The sequence below is a fragment of the Numenius arquata genome, chromosome 2 (genome assembly GCF_964106895.1).
Source record: "Numenius arquata chromosome 2, bNumArq3.hap1.1, whole genome shotgun sequence".
In the NCBI taxonomy this organism is placed as follows: domain Eukaryota; kingdom Metazoa; phylum Chordata; class Aves; order Charadriiformes; family Scolopacidae; genus Numenius; species Numenius arquata.
Window position 1 is genome coordinate 34,942,020 of NC_133577.1, and position 20,088 is coordinate 34,962,107.

At 41.9% G+C, this 20,088-nt stretch overlaps 1 protein-coding gene across 2 annotated transcripts in view; it reads right to left on the reverse strand.

The window, feature by feature from the left end:
- Positions 1 to 14,869, reverse strand: part of MOCS1 (molybdenum cofactor synthesis 1) — a 30,926-nt gene extending 16,057 nt beyond the window's left edge. The window contains exons 1-4 of one of the 2 annotated variants that reach the window (XM_074167876.1): positions 14,717 to 14,869; positions 6,324 to 6,456; positions 5,471 to 5,638; positions 1,662 to 1,826 (exon numbers count right to left, since the gene is read on the reverse strand). In XM_074167876.1, the coding sequence (XP_074023977.1) occupies positions 1,662 to 1,826; positions 5,471 to 5,638; positions 6,324 to 6,456; positions 14,717 to 14,851 (601 nt within the window). In that variant the 5' untranslated portion in view covers positions 14,852 to 14,869. The remainder of the gene's footprint in view (positions 1 to 1,661; positions 1,827 to 5,470; positions 5,639 to 6,323; positions 6,457 to 14,716) is intronic. The other variant, XM_074167869.1, reaches the window with a different exon arrangement.
- Positions 14,870 to 20,088: the final 5,219 nt, after the last annotated feature.

The following is a 20,088-nucleotide window of genomic DNA, read 5'->3' on the forward strand; positions in this document are numbered from 1 at the left end:
AGGCACTTTATTCTCTGCTCATTCCATACTTGGAAATCTCCTAGTAAATAAAAAACCCTCAAAAACAATAAAAGTGTTTTTACATAATTTCAGCCCTGAACAAAAGAAAAAAACACCCTCAACTCAGCATTACTATTTTTACCTTATCTCCACTTTAAAAAAAATTTACCTATTATCTGGACACTTTATTCTCCTTCTTAAAAGTATTGAGTCATAGAAACTTCCCTGTTCACTCTCTACACCATTCAGCTGATCAATTCTCTTTTTGTGATTAAAGAACATTTTTTCTTTAAAGGGGGAAGAGAACACTTATAAAAATAAAAATTCCCCTCATCCCCCGAAAACTTTTAGTTTACTTTATAAGCAGCACATTCCCAATAGCTTCCAATCAGATACGAAGAAGTTATGGCCACATAATTCAGGAAGCTGAAGGATCAGGTTTGCTCTTTCAGTAGCAAAGGAAGGGCTTGTTTCCAGTGAATGTCACAAACCAGGTAATATTCAAATGCAGAAGGCAGAAGGGAAGAACACAGTCAACACCTGCCTGTGATCAGATACTCCCAGATACTTCTCTGGGAGCCAACTGTGCCATGTCATAACCAGATTAGTATAATAGCCTATGCTGGAAGGATAATACTCTAGTCAGATTTATGACAGGAGCAGATTTCTGCACCATGATGTAGAAACCTGAAGAAGTGTTCTCAGAGAGACTGTAGGCAAGGACACCTTTCTGCACCTGTCAGCAGAACTTTGATTTGATAGCGGAGTGATTCAAATGTTGAAATTACTTCTCATAGCACACCAGATTTCGACACCCCTTGCCCTACATTTATCTTACGTTGTGGCACCATCTAGTGGCTACTTGGGGGCTTTGTCTGAATTATAAGTTCCAGACTGCCAGAGTTACATTATTAGACAGAAATAGAATGATTGAAATCAAATCAGTTTTAGGTTGGAAGGAAGCCCAACCATGAAGTAGAACTTCATGATGAGCTTTAGGATTCATTTAAACAAGAATCTGTAATGCTGGGGACATCCAAGCATTTTTGAAACTTCATTTGGAATTACTAGCTCAATCAGAGAGATGTTACAAAGCTAGCACCCCTCCACAAATGACCTTAGCCATGGTTTATGTTTATTCGTATTAAGAATTAGTGGAGGTAGGGAAAATCACTAATCAGAAGTGAGACCACTGCTAGCATGCCCCAAAAATAACTTTCAGAAACTGACGCTACTCACAAGTTCAGTTCCTGTGGCGTCTTAGTCCCCGGCTGCTAGAGCGGGAACATCTGTTTTTTGAGCAGTATTAAAGAACAGCAACACAGAAGACCAGCACAAGATTTGAAGAGTACTCTTTATATCCGTGACTAACCAGTAACCAGCCAGTTATGGGCAGCTGCAGTCGCAGTCACAGTCCCACTGACTGTGGCAAGCTCAGCATCTTCTAATCCACCAGATCCAACTAAAGGGTCTCTACCTGCCTAAGTGTTGTAGAAAGAAGCAAAGAGTCACTATCAAATAAGCTAGTATAGACTACTTCTCCTAGCCTCAGAAGGACAGCAATTCACTCCCCTCCCAAAATAACTGAGTGTGAAAACATATGAAACATTGCAACATCACTGCAAGTATTAACACAGTTGCCTTAGATGACAAGCCTGTACCTTTCCTCCGGACAATGAACTCAAATTTAGCTGGGACCAAAGTATCCAGGCTAATGTTAATGGCATTCAGTCCTGCCTCCTTCAGCCAGGGAAGCAATCTGGCTAAGTTGATCCCGTTGGTTGTGACAGCAATGGTTTTAAGCCCTTCTAGCTTGTACAGTTGACCTAGGAAGACAAAAAGTAAAAAGAACACTTTAAAAAGAAGTAATTCAACTGTAAATTACACAGAAAACCCAAAAGAAGATTTGTGAAACAAGCAAAAAAATATCACCGAGAGTGTGAGGAAAACAAGGACGATTCTTCCAGCTGTATTGGTTTAAGACATCCATTTTAGCACAAATCCATTTCAAAAGGTATGAAAGACAGTAGTTTATTGCAAGAAAAACTGGTTATAAAGAACACTGAAAATGGTCACTAATTACGTTCTCCATTTCTTAGAGTAAATAGCTTTTTTATTGTTAGAAGAAGGCCTCTGATTTTGTTTGCCTTCTTTTCCTCAATCTTGCTTTGCAAACTGAATTCCGTGTTCTGCAATAATAAGCAGCAAGCCATCCCTTTCACACCTGACATCTGAACTAGCTGCGTTTATTGAGTAACGTTTATCCTACTAAGCTTTACCAAAAAGCAGTTCTAACCCAGAGGTAGCTGCTGGCAGTAGCGACTTTAAACTGCTGAAAGAAATACCACATATACTCCTAACTAATCAGAAAAGGTCAACATATTAAACCATTATAGAGAAACCAAGGCAACAACATCCAAGGGACAAAACACTTGCACTTGACAACTGAAATATTTCCATTACCCACAGTGGTAGCCCAGCCAATTGAAGAGGGCTTACGCAAGACACTAAAAAAAAGGCTAACAAAAGAAAACCACATAAGAAATGGTTAATGTAATTAGATTAGGATTTAGAAAATAGCTGCCTCTTCATAAGCCAAATGCAGAAATCCTCAGCATATCAGATCTCCAGAAGGCAGGCTTTCAAACCTCCAGTTATCAGTACAATCACAAATAAGAAAAAACCCTCATAAACCACTTGCAGAAGCAGAGCCATGGCAAAGTAATTTTCTTTTCTTATTTTCCCTCCTCCCTTCTCTCATAGCCTCCACCCTAATTAGTTGAGAAATATTTGAAGAACCCTTACTCTTGAGGCAGCTTTAATTACAGCACAAGTATTTCATAGTCCCTTCTTCCCTCCCTGTTTTACCTCTATTTGTTCATGTTGATAAGGGCTCTACTTCTGCTTTATCTCATTTCCCAGCTATCCTCAAAATATTCAGCCTAAGCCAGGCCCAAAACTCTGGAATGGGACAAGTCAGGTCACACCAAAGATACTGAAGTTTACAGCAGCAGCATTTTGCAATGTGATTAGGAGCCCTATAAAGACATTTGAAACCTGGCGCTGTAACGAAAGAGCAATCGTTACTAAGAACTAGATTTTTCTGGCATTCACCTTTCAAAAGCCTCCTCACTAACCAGGAATAACCTCTTCCTAGAGGATGAGTGCTATTAGCCCAAGTTTGCCAAAAATTATTTAACACTAGCTACCACTAGCAGCCTAGTCTTTGTGAGAGCATAGGATGCACACTGCAGGCAGACGATAGAATAGAAACACCACTACTTTTATTTACAGCCTCAGAATGCACAAAATGCTCAACCTCCTAACAATGGAGGAAAAAAAAGACTAGCTGCCATACAGGCTTCATTGCTATATCTGTCAAATGCATAAAGGCGTTGAATAAAACCAAAGCCATGCTACAGCCTAAAATGGAAAAATTAAAAAAAGTAGCACCAGCTGCTTAGGTGAGTTAGTGCAGGCAGCAGCTGTTGTCAATGCATCTTCTTCCTCATCAGACAGGACAAGATACAGGATGAGACACTGAAAAATATACTAATATGTGGAACCACCTGTAATAACAAACTGGACAGAAGCCAACTGTGAGAAATTAGAGATGGAGATTTAACACCAACAGGTTAAAAAGAAACAGTTAATACACTCTGCCTCACTTGTGCAAGCTAAGAAGAACAACATTTGAAGTTGCCTGGTTTCTTGGCTTGTTGACCTCTAAATTCAAAAGGGATTAAAGAGATTTCGTAACTTTATAACTCACCTTGTACCCCTATTATGTCTGTTTGCTGACCTTTGGTCACTGCTTTAGCAACAAACAGTACCAAAAGCAACTGATAAAATTATCAAGTAGAAAAGGAAACAGAACAGATGCTGTAATTCAACAGCATGAAACTAAAAGCTTTTATGTCAGGCTCAAGCCACCAAGTAAACCCTTTTAACATTTACTTTTTCCTTTAGGATCAGGAGCATCTTCAAAAATAGACAAGTTTCTTACATGTTCTCCTCCAATTGTTTCCTCAATTGCGCTTCACCTGATTGGGTCCAGAAAAGGTATGTGTATCTACTAATACATGAGCTAACAAGTCTACCCTGTGCCACTTCACTCTTGAAATGTGTATGTTGCTATAAAAACTCATCCAACTGTCTGTCCCCCACCCCATGGAAAATTATTTTGTCAGCAGATATGTGTACTTCTCACACTATTAATAACAGTCTGAATAACAGTCTCCTACAGTAGCTTCAAATCACATTTGTTCATTGAAACAACAAAAACGTTTGAACTTGACTATTAGAAAAACATGGTAATAATAATCCAGCATTAATATTTTTGAATTTTATTGGTATTTCACAGACCATTTTTGGTTAAGAGGAAGGTTTGCTGAAAACAAACCTAACGAATCTCAAATCTATTCAGCATCTGAGATATTGTAGTCAGCTTCTATAAACCATCTAGGAATTCAGATCAACTGTATGCCAGGCCAAACCAATACTTTGTGCTAGGATGGCTTCAATACACATGCCTAACTCAAATTCTGCAGAAAACATTTTTGGGCTGCTTTCTTTGGAAAAGACTATAAAGGTCTTCCAAATACTGAACAAAACAGAGCAGGTGCAGAGACCAACTGTTTGCTGCACTAAAAGCTCAGTGTATTGGTAGGCAGTTACTCTACTTCTAGGACCTTCATCTTCCATATTAGCCTTTTCTGATGTTCAGTACTTCTAAGAGTATGTGCGCAGAAACAGACAAGTTCAGCTGCCCACAATCCACCAAAGTACACCCAACTACCCAGCCTAATCTAACATATTGCCACTACACAAAGCTATTGTAATGTCTGTAACACGAGGCTTTCGACAGGGGAAAAAACCACCTGCCTCAAGAAAAAAAAACAAGTACAGTCAGTCAACACAATACCAATTGAAGGAGATAGACTTCTAAAAATTACCCAGTAATTTATCTTCCATTGAAGTAACAGCCTTCATCAATAACTGTAAAAACATCGGCATTTACACCATTCCTTATTAAACACAAACAAGCAAGTGACATCTGTTGTCAAGGAAACAAAACAAAAACACATTCCCCCAAAAATCCAAAAGAAAACCTGTTTTGTTTGTAAGCACGTATCAGCTGTTCCTCCACAGTGAGGACTTGGTCACATCAATTCTTGATTTTTGACCCCAAGGCTGCATTATTGTAAGCTATTCTAGCAGGTGTCGAATATGAAGATAGTGCTAAGTTCAGCTGTTATAATATGAAGTTCAATCCAAGCAGGAGAGCAGAATCAGTAGTTTTCTGAAAGGAACTACCCTGCATTTCACCATTTTGAGAAAAAGCACTGTTGTTTCATGTATAATTATTCTTCAGGTTGCTGGACTATATTAGTAGGTACTTATAAGCGTACTTCTTGGATCAATATATAGCAAGTCACTTTGCAACACAGTGTATTTATTGGGAACTCACCCACAATATCAACCACATCAGCTCGGATAAGTGGCTCTCCTCCTGTCAGCCGGATCTTCTCTACACCTTCTTTCACAAACAGTCTGGCTAGACTGATTATCTCCTGAGCAGTAAGTAGCTCTGATTTGGGGGTCAACTGAACACCCTCCTCTGGCATACAATACTGACCTGAAACAAATACAGGAATACATGGGAAAAAATAACCAGTAGCAGCTAATCTAATATTGATAGGAAAAATGCACCAACGGCAACTTTCTTTAATGGATGTCAAATGACTCTGCTTTTCTGAAATACAGATAAGACCATACACCAAATATTACAAGCAATCTCCTAATACTTTCCTGGTTTCCTTCAAAAGAAAACCCAAGGCTCACTTGAGGGGTCTCCAATTACAATGGATCCTTTGAAGGAAAAGCCCATCTTACTTCTATCTAATCTGCATTCAAACAGGGACACCAAACTGAACTGGCAATTACTGGGACATTGCCACAAACTTCACAGATGTAATCGTGGGAATGACTAGGTACAAGCTCTCATGCTTACCACACACTTTGTGTATTGTACACAGACACCCTCAAGCACCATCATCCAAGCCACACAAAGTCTGATGAAAGACCTGTCACTCGCACGTGTCTCTGGCAGATCCCTAGGCTTGCTCCTGCTTCCCCATCCCACCAGCAGCTCAGCCCCAAATCAGCCTCTAGCTATCCTTTACCATTACTTTGTGAAGACTACAAAAAGCACAGGGCCAACCCAGCAATAAGTACCCTAGCACAATTCTTGGCATTTGCACAAGGTGTTTCAACCTACTGGTACATAAGAGCTTTCTGCAAGAATGCAAGCAGACACTTACACCTGAGGTTGCATTTCTCAGTCAAAGAAATTCGCAAGTAGTTGTGCTGACGCCCAAAGCTGTCTGTCAAAAAAGCAGAGAAGGGTGCAGCATGTTCCAGTAGAAAGCGTCCTCTTCCTGAGCTTTGCAATTCCTGTAAGGAGAACAAGCAAGTGCTAAATATTTGAAGAGTTATCCTTGCTACCAACTTTATTGTATAAATATTAACTTTGAACTCAACTGATAATTATTATTCAATTTTTCTCCATAGGGACAGAAGCAAAAGAAAAACCTATGACTTTTCTTTATGGTCAAAACTGGATGTTCAGCGATTAACTTTGACACCCTACTTAATTCCACAGAACTGAACTACAATTTTCCCTGTGCATTTTAAGATACAGCCACTTTGCCACAAGTGCTTCAGGCTTTTTGTGCAGAATAGCAGGCAATTTTTTCAATTGTGTGTCTCTTCACTTTCCAGAATCAATGATTCAGGACTGCCCAATCTCACTACAGTCCTCAGATGAATAAAATCATACAGAAGGGTCCCTGCACTTTAGCACAAGAGAACTAAAAGCTGATGAAACTCTGCATCTCTGCTTGTGTCCCTACCAACTTTCATGTGCAAGATATAACATTCCGCTAATAGCAAAACCAAATTATTGCTGTTTCATGATGTCTGTTTCAAGAATAGTTCCAACAAGGACTTTTTGCCCAAATGCACACAACAGAATACTTCCAAAAAGCTTGTCTCAGATAAAATATGATAAATAATATAGGGTACAGTGGGACTGGGAGAGAAATGTATGATCCTGAACACTCTACCTGTTCAAGCCTGCATAAAAAGATTCAGAATTGTAATAATATCTTTATTAATTGTCATGAAGTGAATATTAAAAGTGGTTTCTACTTATAATATTTTCTTTTTTGTTGGTTTTGTTTTTGTTTTTTTTTTTTTTTTTTTTTTTTTTTAAACACAGCGTAACATGTTCTAGAGCAACACAGTTTTCAGGAATTACTGAGTATTTGCCCTCCAGAATGAGGGCTGATCACTTTAGCTATCCAATGAAATATCCCAAATTAGTAGCTGCTACTGGAAACAAGTACAGTTCAAGTTTATAGGAAGCATCTTTAAAACATCACTACTGTCCACAGCAGAACACTGTTGGTTATAGCAAGGTCTAAACGCAGGGAGTCCCACTGCCTTTAGTCCATGACTTTCAAATTACCATGTTATATCTCTATTTTTCTACACCTGTAAAGCACAGCTGAAACCACTCTGCTACTTTTGGAAAATATTGCAATACTTTAAGTGAAACATACAGTAACTGAACCAACTCTTATCACAGTACTGCAGAAAAGCAAAGGCTTACAAACATACTTTAATCAGCTGGCGAATACTTGGTTCAGGCACTACATACAAACGTCCGCAAACAACATCATCCAAACCTTGTCAAGTGTGGTGTCATTTAATCTACAATATCACAGTTAATAAATTAACATTTTATAGGAGGCCAATTTAATAACTCTAACAGAGGCCAGCTGCATAGAATCACAAAACAAAACAGAAAAAACTTGATCAAAATAGTTAAAGGAACTACTCTTGCTCTGTCCTTACAAGTTAAGCACATACAGACACTTAATAGCCAGCTAAGAAAACTGGAAGAAAGCTAAAGCACTCCTGGGCATGCAGCGAACTTCACCTCCAGTGAAAGTGCACATACAAAACCATTTCTGGATACAACGTGTTCACAAAGTTAAAAAAGTGAGGGGGGGGAGAGCAGTGGAAATCAGCTGCAGAATCGTGCCGCAAGTCAAAATCGTGCTGACTAGTCTTGGTAGGCTGCAGCAGGCAAAGGATTAAATAAAATTTGACTTAAATTTAAGATGTAGAATGAGGAACTGGTCAAAATGACCCATTAGCTAGTATTCAAACTGCTTAATTGAGCAAAAGTCATGATTTCCATCTAGTGAAAAACAGACCTGTGAAATCTCCAGATGTACTAAAATTGGCATGTACGGGATGATGCCAAGGGACTGGGTGGAAACACACAGAGAAATGGCCATCATCTCCCTGGCTCTGGTCATCACTAGTAACCATAGGAGTTAATCCTGCACAGTGTTTTGAAACAGCCCTTGAAAGAAGGCTGGAAAACGGTCAGCTAAAATGTTAAGACAACCCAGGTATGCGTCCTTAAAACTTTTTATTCTGAATGCATTTGTAAGAAAGATTTGGGGGTGAGCAGAAGACAAGAGACGGCACCCTCAGTGACCACAACAGCCAGACAGCAAAGGTTATCTGGGGAGAGGACCAGCTTCAGCCATCAGCAGCTGCAGCAATTTTGACTCCAGCTGCGCTAACACCACAGCTGCTGCTAAACTTTTGAGCAGGAGCAGTCTTTCTTGGCAGCCTGGTCTTTCCACTAGCTTTTACACAATCCACCACACTTCTTGATCCAAACAGCCCTGTGGTTAGATAAGATCTCCAAGAACATCCCTGGCCACGGAGGGGTTAGAGAAGATAAAGGAGACAGAGAGTGGCTGTTCAAAGCCCAGAAAGCATCTATTTGCCCCCAATAAAACAGCAGTACCAGTCTCCATGTAATTGCTTTTCTGGCAGAAGAAAGAAATCTTTTTCAGTTTCTGTTTTGTAGTGGTGGCCACAACAGCAGCGGGATAAGGGGCACAAGGCCAGCCCCCCTGCCCCAGGCCTGGCCTTCCCTCCCTGCAGCACCAAAGGTGGCAGTGGCCACCCCTGTGCGGCCTTGGGCGCTGCTCACACTCACACACAGCCTTACATCTCCCTTGCCTCCAGCCTGCACAGCCCAAACAAACTTGTCTGGTTTTTAATCCGCACCCCCCCGCCCCATCCCCCAGAGAAACACTCCAGTCTGGGCACCTGCGGGTTGTTTGTGAGCTCCGCACAGCTTCAGTTTCCCCCAAGAAATCCCAGTTCGGGAGCTTGATGTGTTAGAAATGCTGGCTCTGTTGCACTCATTGTGAGAGTTTCTCAGAATACAAGCAGGGTTAAGTCGAAGAGCCCAGCTAAATATTCAGACTTCATTTCTGCTGCTTCTCCAGTTAGAAAACTTACCCCTGAACAGACTAAATCTTAAGATCTTTTAAATATCTCTGCCAAACTCAGAGAAAACAACACGGAAGTATTTTTTCTTGAAAACTGCACTGTTTTCTGGCCTGGTGGGATTTCTGACGTTCTCTTTCCTATTATTTTGGAAAGGTGTTCACATTCAAGAGGGAAAGCACACGCACGCTTATTAAAATTGTTTTAGCCCATCTTGTAGGAGCACTCCTCTCCTGTTTCTTCCTCAATAACTCATTTTTGCACCTTTTCAGGATCAGGCTTCCTTACCCACGCCACTTGAAGACAGAACAGTAGGAGCCTCCTGCCTCCCCATTTTAGAGTGTGCATTACAATGAAGAAAAAAAGTGAAAAGATGTCCTCCCTGACAGAAAGGAGGTAAGAGAGGGAGGCTTTAATGCTTGTATGCTATGCATGCCAAAACCGCATGCTTTCAAGGACAATTACACACTTAAAGTATTTTCAGGAAGGAGCCATCACTGGAGTGGGACACAGGAGACAACGGTTCTGTTTCTGGTCTGCCATCCGTCTGCGTGGCTGTTAGAGGCAAAGAAGCTGAACTAAAAGGATCACTGGAGGAATAACACTGTCCTTCATTAATTACTCTAAAGTCAACTGTCAAGAAGCAGTATTAAAAGAACAGGCACTCTGTCAATATACTTTAAAGTTCCTGTTGGAAATAACCAACTTTTGCTTTCTTGCTGCAAAATAGTGGGAGTTGGGATTGGGGAAAAGAAAAAAAGGTTTCCAGAGGTACCAGAGCTTCTTTCCACCAATTTCTTGTGGTTTACAGTGATGGGTTTGTCAGGGAAGGAAGAATGACTGGAGATGGAATTTTTAAGCTGTTAGTTCAGTTTCTGTCCAGTTTGATGTCAGCAAGGAGGAACTAGGAAATACTCACGAGGAGTTCAGTAGCATCAGGTTGAGCTCCAGTGGCAGCAGATCCTTTATTACCAAAACTGTCACCGCACCCAGCACTGACTCATGTTTTTATCAATTCCACAGGGAAGGCCAAATATAAAAGATGGAAACTCAGCTGCCTTCCTGGTAACTCAGGGCAAGGATAAAGCACTCTCTCAGGCAGTCATGTAAGTAGGATTTTCCAAAGAGAAAGAATAGGGTAAGGTTAGACCTAGTCACTTGCAGCCTGTGTGAAAGCTATTGGAGCAGGAAGAAAGAAAAAGCTGCCTGCTACAGTTCCCAGGTTACAGCAGAAAGGGTTATTCAGTTCCCTGCAGTTGGAAAAGATGGGTGGCTGTTCGTATTTTAACGTATCAATGCCCAACCACATAACTTTTTCACTCAAAAGGGATGGTTGTAATCACCAAGTCCCCACTCCCTACCCTCCATAGTTGACAGGAGACACTTCTGCACATCAGAGGAGTATGCCCGGTCACACAGTGTGCTTTATCTGATCTGTGAAAAAACAGTTTCACTCTCTGGACTGTCAATCCCATGTTCTATACTAGTGCTGAAAGAATGAGAGCTTAGATGACTGCAGCTAGCAGCTATATTTTGACAAGCTGTCAACCCTTCAGACTTGCCAATTCACCTGTGATTTCCAGAAGAACTCTTCTAACAACACAGTAAAATTGGAAGCTGTCACCAGAGGTATTAATAACTACCAGGAACACCACAAACTGACAGATACTGGAAAGGCTCAGTTAAACACAAGGGGGAAGAGAAGAGAGCTCTTATCTATTTATCAAGCTGACGACTGAGTACTATACTTGCTCTACCCTTCCACCTTCACCTTATCCCCAGTGATATTTGTGCACTATGAAACAGTAATGCTTGCAAACACTTCTTCTGCACAGGCCTCAGGGGCCACCACAACAGCGTATACTTATGACATCGTTCGTGCTCCTGCACTCGCTGGCTCTTTCAGCTCCTGCAATTCTGTTGGGTTTGTGCATCAGCGCTGCTGCCTCAACTGTAGTGCCTAATGCTGCTGTGCCAGCATCAGGGTCACAACTCAGCAAAAGCTCTTCTGTTTCACACCTCACCTTTAATATCTTAGCCTGTAGGAAAGCAGTGACATAGCGTCCTTGTTCAACCTGGAAATTAGACAACCACAGAGGCTGAAATGGGTCTAAATAGGCCAAGTGCCAGAATGAGGTCTCAGCTAAGAAGTCCAAGACAAATGTTTTTCTGAGGGCTCCGCAGCTGCTGCCCAACATTTGACTCCAAACAGCATGCTACAGTTCTGGTTACTGGCACAGACCGTACTGCTCAGGGACTTTGACCAGCTACCCACAAAATGGAGCTCCAGCACACAGAGAATTTCTGACATGACTGGCCAAGAATAAAGGCCATATGAGGTCTTTCTAGACAAGCTGGGCTCTCCCCTTCATCCCAGTGGTGAAGACTTCATTGTGGCCACAGAAAGTTTCAGGTGGTTATGTTTGAATTGCAGGATCTACAGGGACAGATGGAGGAAGTTGAAATGAAACATTGTATCAGGATCCCAAAGACCTTTACTGAAAATGATACATCTACAGCAGAATTAAAAAAAAAAAATAAAAAAAAAATGCACATTTCCTTAATGTTATTGCGCTCAAGCCTCCCTATCTCAAAAGCCCTCCCATAGTCTTCCTTTGTTTCAAAAAGGTGGGGACCTTGCATGTAAAATTCCAGCTTACAATAAAATAAAAACAATTTTTAAAAGTACAAATTACTTTTCCTATTTTACTGGAAAATACAGTTTTGTAGTAGAAATATGTGAACCTATGTGATTTTTTTTAATTCAAGAATATAATCTGGACATGTGTCATCATGTGTACAAGATTAAAGGATGGCATCAGACTTTCCTTTGTTAACTGTGAATTAGTCAAGGAATCCTTGTACACAACCAAACAACCACGAAAATGTTGCTTTCAGAGTGCCTGTTGCTACCTGCCCTTATGTAGTCTTAGAAAAAGGGTCTCCACTCTGTGTACATATCTCTGAGACTGAGAACTGTATCTTAAATACTAAGATACAAACAAAAGGCTCAAACACGTGGACTAACTAGCCCAATAATAAGCAGATCAAGTTCTGGGTTTTGTTTGTAAACAATTTCGCATCAGCTTCCCAGGTACATCTGATTTCACCTTCAAAACGGACATAAATTTTCACAGCCTCAGATTTGCCCAGTCAGGTTACGTGGTCAATACCATTTCACTTCTATAAATACATCAATTTTCACCACATTTCATATAGAGAATATATATGAAAGGCCATAAGGACTTTAAGTCCATAAGGAACTTAATGGACATTCAAAACACAAATAAAAGCTCTTAAGTGTTTCTGCTGGAGGGACTCACTTACCAAGCATTCATAGACAGTGTTATGACAGATAGCAAATGCAGGATACAGAATAGATAGCATGCACACAGACATTCCCCCACGGTCTCAAAAAACAGCATGTAGGAACAGGCTAAAAACACCATAAATTGAACGTAAGTTCACTACACAATTCAAATACAGCAGCTTTACTGATCCCACTGTTTTTCACCTAAAGACTTACAATGGATGGCCTAGGACATAGCCTTTCAATTGTCTCCTGAGGCTTCCGAGTTACAGCGTTCTTCCTTCCACAGCTGGAAGGAATATCTTAAAAGGGGATGAAATACACAGAGTGTAGTGCTCTCTTCTCCCCTTTGCAATCCCTGCACCAAACTGAAATCTCATGAAACTAAACAGAACCCATGGACACTTTCAGGTCCAACCCAGAGGACAGTCAAGCAGTATCCACAATTGTTTTGACTAGCTGAACATCCTGTCATCTGAAAGCATGGTTCACTGTCCCCCATGGCTATAATGCTAATTGCTCCTCTCTACAGATGAATCCTGTGAGAGACCGAGAACAGAAAGGAGCAATGAGTATATTATCACTGCATAGTTGCTAAGTTTGCGCTGTCTTTGCTTTTGCATTAGCTTGTTTCTCAGGCCTTGCAGAGTATCAGCCAGTGCCCCAGCACACTTGTCACAGTTACTATGCCACACACACAAATCACCCATCCCATTCTTCCAGCCACTGTGGCTTTCATCCCCTTAGGGCGTAGGGCTTTCAGAGGTGGATGGTGTAATCAAGCTCTCTCAAAAGTATTCCTGAATCTATGTTAAAACTACTCGATTTATAGAAAGTACTTAAAAGTAACTCTGATCAGAATTTCAGAACTTATAAAAAAATTTCAGTACATATAAAAAAGTACACGGGTTGGGCAGGAGATGGGGAGAAGAAACTCAATAACTTTTCTAGATTCCCGAGCCAAGCAAGCATTCAATAAAGCAACACACAAATCCATTTGACTTTCTGTAAATAACTAAGTGGTAGTGAATGCATTCAATTCTGGTGACACAAAAACCGTCACTAGTAGCTTTAGTCTATTTTCTGCTTGTTAAGGCCAGCCATGCAATTGCAAATAAATCAATAAATCATGACCCAGCTGGGACTACACTGCATGTCATGCCCTATTTCTGATAGACGGTTACAGAACCTTTGCCTTTCCGTGCCGCTTTTTCTCCTGTATTTGGACACAAAAAGACAGAATCCACCTCAGGGACCGACAGTTAAACCAGGAGGAGCTAGATCTGGACAACACCTGTGTTGATTTCATGCCAGCGACAGAACAAACAGGTTCACTGCAAGGCTCGTGTAACCATTGGGAGCACAACCACCGAAAGCTGCCAAACCCCTTGATTTTGACCTAGGCAGATCAAACGCCATTGTATAATCTCTCTTTCGACTGATAGGGAGCACAGAACTGGTTCGGTCCAAGAAACTGAACGACCTACTTACTTCCAAAGTAAAGGTGACATTTCAATAAAGTAAGGACGCAGAATTATATATTACTACATGTTTTGTTGACGCCCTCCCCACATCATCAAGTCACGTTGGCCACACAAATTACCTACCGCTCTGGAACAGGTTGCAAAATTAAGTATTTCTATTAGAAAGCAGGAGGCAGAGTTTCGCCGTTCCCTGACAGACTCCAGCAGCCGGACCCCTGCGCTGCAGACGACCCTGGCAAGGTAGCTCCCCAGCCCACGCTCCCCTCGAGAACCCCACCGGGCCAAGCCTGGCTTATCACGGCTACCCCTCCACAAACTACCTCTCCTTAGTTTTAAGCGCAAAGCACCGGCCCGGGACTCAAAACCCCACACAGGACCTCCGGCGGCCGCACGCCTCCCAAGGCTCCCCCCACGGCAGCGCCACCCGCCCATCACCGGCCGCCAGCGACCACCTTCGGCCCCAAACCCTCCACTCGCCCGGCCTCGCCTGGCAACTCCCCCCCGGCTGGTCCCCCCAGCGCCCCCCGCCCCGCCTCACCTGAGCAGCGGCGGAGGGAGCCCTCACCGGTGCCCCAGAGCTGCAGGCGCGGCCCGGGGCTGCCCCGAGCGCCCCACGCAGAAGAGCGGGGCCACCGCGCCGCCCCCAGGCCACGGCAGCCGCCACCGCCGCCATGGGGCCCGTCGGCCCCCGACACGCGGGGGGCTGCGGCGCGGCCGCCAGCCTCCTACCGTCACACAGGGGTAGGCAGAGAGGCAACCAATCAGAGCGGCCGCAGGTGCGGCGGTGCACGCCGGGAGTTGTAGTCCGCTTCCCTCAGGCGGGAGGTGGGAGCCTCGGCCACTGGCGGCCCGCAGGTCCCCTTGCTACCGAAGTGCCCCGCTAGGGCAGGGGTTCCGAGGAGCTCCTGCGACCCCCGCGTCCCTCAGCAGCCGGGGCAAAACCTGCGCTGGCAAGCTTTTACTGTCAGCTTCCCCCTACCCATGCCTTGGCCCTCTGAAAGCCAGGTGTAGAGCCCGAGGCCTGCAGGCCAGCCATGACTGCCTGCTGCCTTCGAGGGAGACACAGGCGTTGAAGGACTTGCATGCGGGGTACGTGTCCCGGCAGGGACAGTTAGAGGAGCAGGAAACACAGTTATCCTCAGCTAGGGAACAATTCTGGTGGAAACGACGATTCCAACCGCAGTTCTCCCAAAGTCTCAAGTGTGATCTGTAAAACATTGTCAGAAGATGGTCATAGGAACTAAATGGGGCATAATGGGTCTTAAGGGTCATAAGAAAACAGTATTTCAGTTTTCCAGCCTAATATGCTTTCCCCCATGTTCCCAGTGTTTCACAGACAAGGGGCCTTACGGCGAGACATCCAGTGGTCCACCGTCCACCTCCTCTGGGCAACGGGTCTGCAGAGCATGTTTGCCCATTGCTGAGCTGAACTTGAGACACTTGTTCTGAACCTGTTTCACACATGAAAGGAGGGCTCAGGTGCCCAAAGTTTCCCTGGATCCCCTTCCCCTAATCATGTCAGCTACTCTTCCAAAAGGCACGTGTTTCCCTAAGCTTTTACTGCTCTCAGCCTTAGAACTGAGCAGCTGTTGTATTGCTGTAGCTGTTAAAACTCACACCTGTATACACGATGCTGCTTCTATGATAACTTCCAGTTTAAATAATTTTGTTTTCCCTTACCAAATTGCTGTGTCAGGGGTATTTGCATTTGCAACTAGTGGTTGCAAAACTGTTATCGATACTCTGCACGGTCTTAATGCTATAGTGTTTGACCTGTGCAGTACTTGTTGATCTGTGAGTAACTGGGCCTTATCATGCTTGTATCAGCCATTGTTTCACAACTTAGTTATATTTGCTGGTACAGATTCAAATGTTTAGTCAGGTTATACTTAAATCTTTGATCTGTAGCAAAATGCCTTCTTCTGTCCAATTCAGTCTTAAGCATTTAGACTTTAGACTTTATTCAGCCTTTAGGGTGGATAGAAACTAGCATGCAACATTGCTTTTTTTTTTTTTTCTCTCCAAAGCTGAAGCCATTTGAAAAGAAAAGCAGACTTGAATGACCTGTAATGTGGCCAAATACCTATTCTGAAACTACACTCATCAATATGATGTCAAGGTAGTATATATACAGATCAAAACAGTAGAGAGTATAACAAGGCAAAATATTGGTTTTAATTACAGTTTTCAAAGGTTGCAGAAGTAAACTTGATGTTTACATTTACTCTTTATGAACCGTCACTTTTCCCTGTAGAACTGGAATAACCGTAATCAAAGGATTTCCTGAATTTAATTGAACAGCAAGGCTGAAATACAGAAAGCATTTTAGCTTCATATTAAATATAGTAATTGTTCAATTCAGTGAGCCTTTCAATTGCAAACAAAAGTTCAATTAGATGTAAACTGAATAAAGATCAAAATTTGTTACAACCTCAGAAAGAGAAAAAGAATTATCATTTGCTTAATCAGCATTTAAAAATTCTGCAGGATCTCTAGTACTTTTATCCAGTAAATGTTCTTACCTACAGTGAAGTGTCTGGTTCCATGGTTCTATAGTTATTTTACTTAAAGACTATGTCAAGCTTGACTTACATCTGTAATCCAATTGAATATGGTGGGGCTGAACTTAACAGGAAAGTTACAAAATGAAATGTCTTTGCATACTTGAAGCCTTGTGTTTTTCCAGTTTTATCAGTTTATACAAATATAGGCATATCTTATTAAGCAGCATATAAAATCAGCTTTTACACCTCCAAAGGCAACTTCTTCTTCTCAGAAGTAGCTACTGCTTTTTGACAGAAACATTTGCTCAGAATTAAACGAAACCATAAAATAAATATATTGGAATAAGAGCATCTGCATAAGATACGATTCTGTTTTAACTTTACTGGGATACAGTCATGTTATGTCATGTGATAGATCATGAAGATTTTTTGCACTTGTGAGACAGCAGCTGGAGGTTTGATTTCTTTGCTTTTCTCAGCAGCTATCTGAAGTACTAGTACTCCATAAAGAATGAAAGGTTTGAAGTTTGTATATTTAGGCCAAGGTACAATGCAATGTCACGCCGTTGCATTGTAACCAAAGTTGCATGTGACATTCTACCATGTCAGAATAATACCTATCTATATTGAGCTGCAGAGACCACTGTCACTCTGGTGAAGTCCAAGACAGTTGTTCAAGGCAATTCTAGGATCCACAGAAACTCTTGCCACTGGTCTTTCAGTTGTCTTCTAGACATTATGCAGACATTCACTTGTGTTTGGCACAGAATAATTCTGTAGTCCAAATTCCAAAGAAAGAAATTTCCTGCCCTTCCTACTGCTGCCTTCCTTTCTGACTTACAGGAAGCCTAGATTAGCCATGTCTTATTTAGCTTTTTATCTCCTTCAAGATTTTGCTGAATTCACACTCAACGTCTTACAGATCTCATTCAGCGTTCTTGCACATTACCTATCTCTTCTCAAGAGGTGCTGCACTGTGCAATTCGTGAAAGTCTGTGTGCCTGCCAAGGGGCATTACACCCACATGGGCAACTGAAGGGCAGAGTGCAGTCCATGTACCAACATCCTGTGGGAGCCTATCACAGAACAATATGAAAATGCAAAGTGCTGGACTACTTCCAGTGCTATTCATGCTTCAAGTAAACACTGAACAAAGTTTTAAAGATATGTTAATAATGAAATATAATAATAATATTAAAAAATCTCAGTAGAGAGCACAGCATGTGAGCTGGATGCATCTGCCACAATGAATCTCGATTGCCTCATTGTCCAAACTAGGCGTCCGTTAAGAGTTTCTCAACATCTTCCTGAAACTTTGGACTACATGCCTGAACAAAAACCAGGGCAAAGTGGAAGACCTCATCCTGTACTCACGTGGGGCTGGAACACAGCCAGGGCTTGTGTTGGGACTGCAATTAGGAAGACTGCAGGAGTGCTTAGTCTAGTGCAAGGCAAGGGAAAGCCTCCATGTCCACCTTCCTGCAAACTGAGCATGAAATAACTGCTAGGTTTTGCAAAGACACCCGGATTGTTCAGCCTGTTTCTTGCAAGAGCAGAACATAGTCCCTCTCTGCATTTGTTACTAGTGAGCAACATAGACAATCCTTTAAAGAAACTGCCATGAGGATAGACATTTACTGTTAAACTTCAGGGCATATGTGAGGTATGGATTACTAGCTTAAGACATCTCACAGTTGCTCATGAGCTTGTGAGTTTTACTGTGGGCTTGACCTTATAATTTATGTACGACCATACCCCTCTCTCTTCGCTTCCTTCCTTTACATGAAATACCATCATCACACCTTCAGCATTACACAATTGAGAAACAGTAGCACTTTGTGCCCTCCTGTTTTTTATCTAGAAGTTCTGTGAAGTACAGGACAGCTGCTGAGCTTTTGTTTATCTGGAGCAGGATTGCACAGTTCCACCCTTTATGCAACATTCCCAGTAAACAGGCTATTTATGGGTTGACCACAACTTTGCTGGTCTAACTGGGTGTGTATCATGTTTAATTCCTGAGATCTGCGAGAAGAATTAATATAGTGACACACACAACAACTCCATCTAATAAAGCTGAGAAAGACATAACCAAAGTTTAGACAAAGTCGTACATTGTCTCAGTTTAACTCTCTTAATTTATTCTGCCCCGGGCAGCTCCATTTGTAGGTTTGGGGTTAATCTGTCATCTTGCCTACATTTTTTTTTTCATAGTTGACTGAATTCAAGGACATGATAAAAGGAGGTACCTGAATGTTGGAAAAGAAACAAGAGACTTCTTTTGCCTTTCCTACAGGTGACCTGGACTCCCAATGCCCTCCCCTCTCCTCCCATGATTAACTCCTATTCCTCCTTTCCATGTTAAAGAAATCCTGCTTAATTTAATGGAGTGAAGCGAACTGTATTGCTGATACGTGATGTTACCTTACATATCAGCATCACTGACACTCCAGGCATAAGGCGCTGGGTCAGTGGCATGATTCACAGACCTGAGAATTTAGCTGTATTTTGGACAAAACAACTCACGATCTCACTTCTTCCTCGAAGAGCAGATCCAGATTCTTGGTCTCTTGGTCTTCATTTACTCTGAGAGGAGGAATTATGCCTTCCCTGCTCCAAAATAAATGTATTGGTCTTCAAATGAGAAGAAAAGAAATGAGCAGAAATGAGCCCTATACTGGCTTTGTCCTTAAGCATTACCAAAAAAAAAAGCCTCTTTTCTAATACAGGTGCTGTCTTGCTCTCTTGAAGTTAGTCCCTGTATTTGGAACAGCAATTGATTTATTTAAATAGCTGGACATATGATCTTATGAAATATGATGAATATTTCCCATTTAATTTGCTTTGAAGCCAGAAATTTCATGAATAACAATAAAAAAGCTTCTCCATATCCCAACAAAACGATAAGCAGGATCCCAGACCTTCAGGAAGTTGTTTGTGCTGGAAAAGTTTGATGTGACTTGGATATCAATTAAGTTCAGTCAAGGCTCTGAAGTATACCTGTCTTCTCTGTTTCAAAACTAGGTGGTAGTGTTTATAGCCAGGTTCTTAGTCTACTTAGGATAGGATTTATTTTCTGCTTATTTTTTGGCTTATGTCACTGAAACAAGCCAACTTCCAGTCTCCTAACCATCCCATCAAAATAAGTGAAACTGTAACAAACAGCACCCTGAGAAAGTTAATTTGTATCCAAAGAGCTGTATCAACTTAGAAAGTCAGAAAGCAGAAAATGCAACAAAACAAAATAAAACAAAATAATAGAACTATCAGGGCATCTTTGTGGACTGTTGGCATTTTTGTTTTGTAGATGCTTATATCAAAGACTCTATTTTTTCAGAAACTGTTAGGTCACCTCCAGATTTAGCATCCCACGGATATTTCTCTCTCTGTCATTTCAGATCCCCCAGGG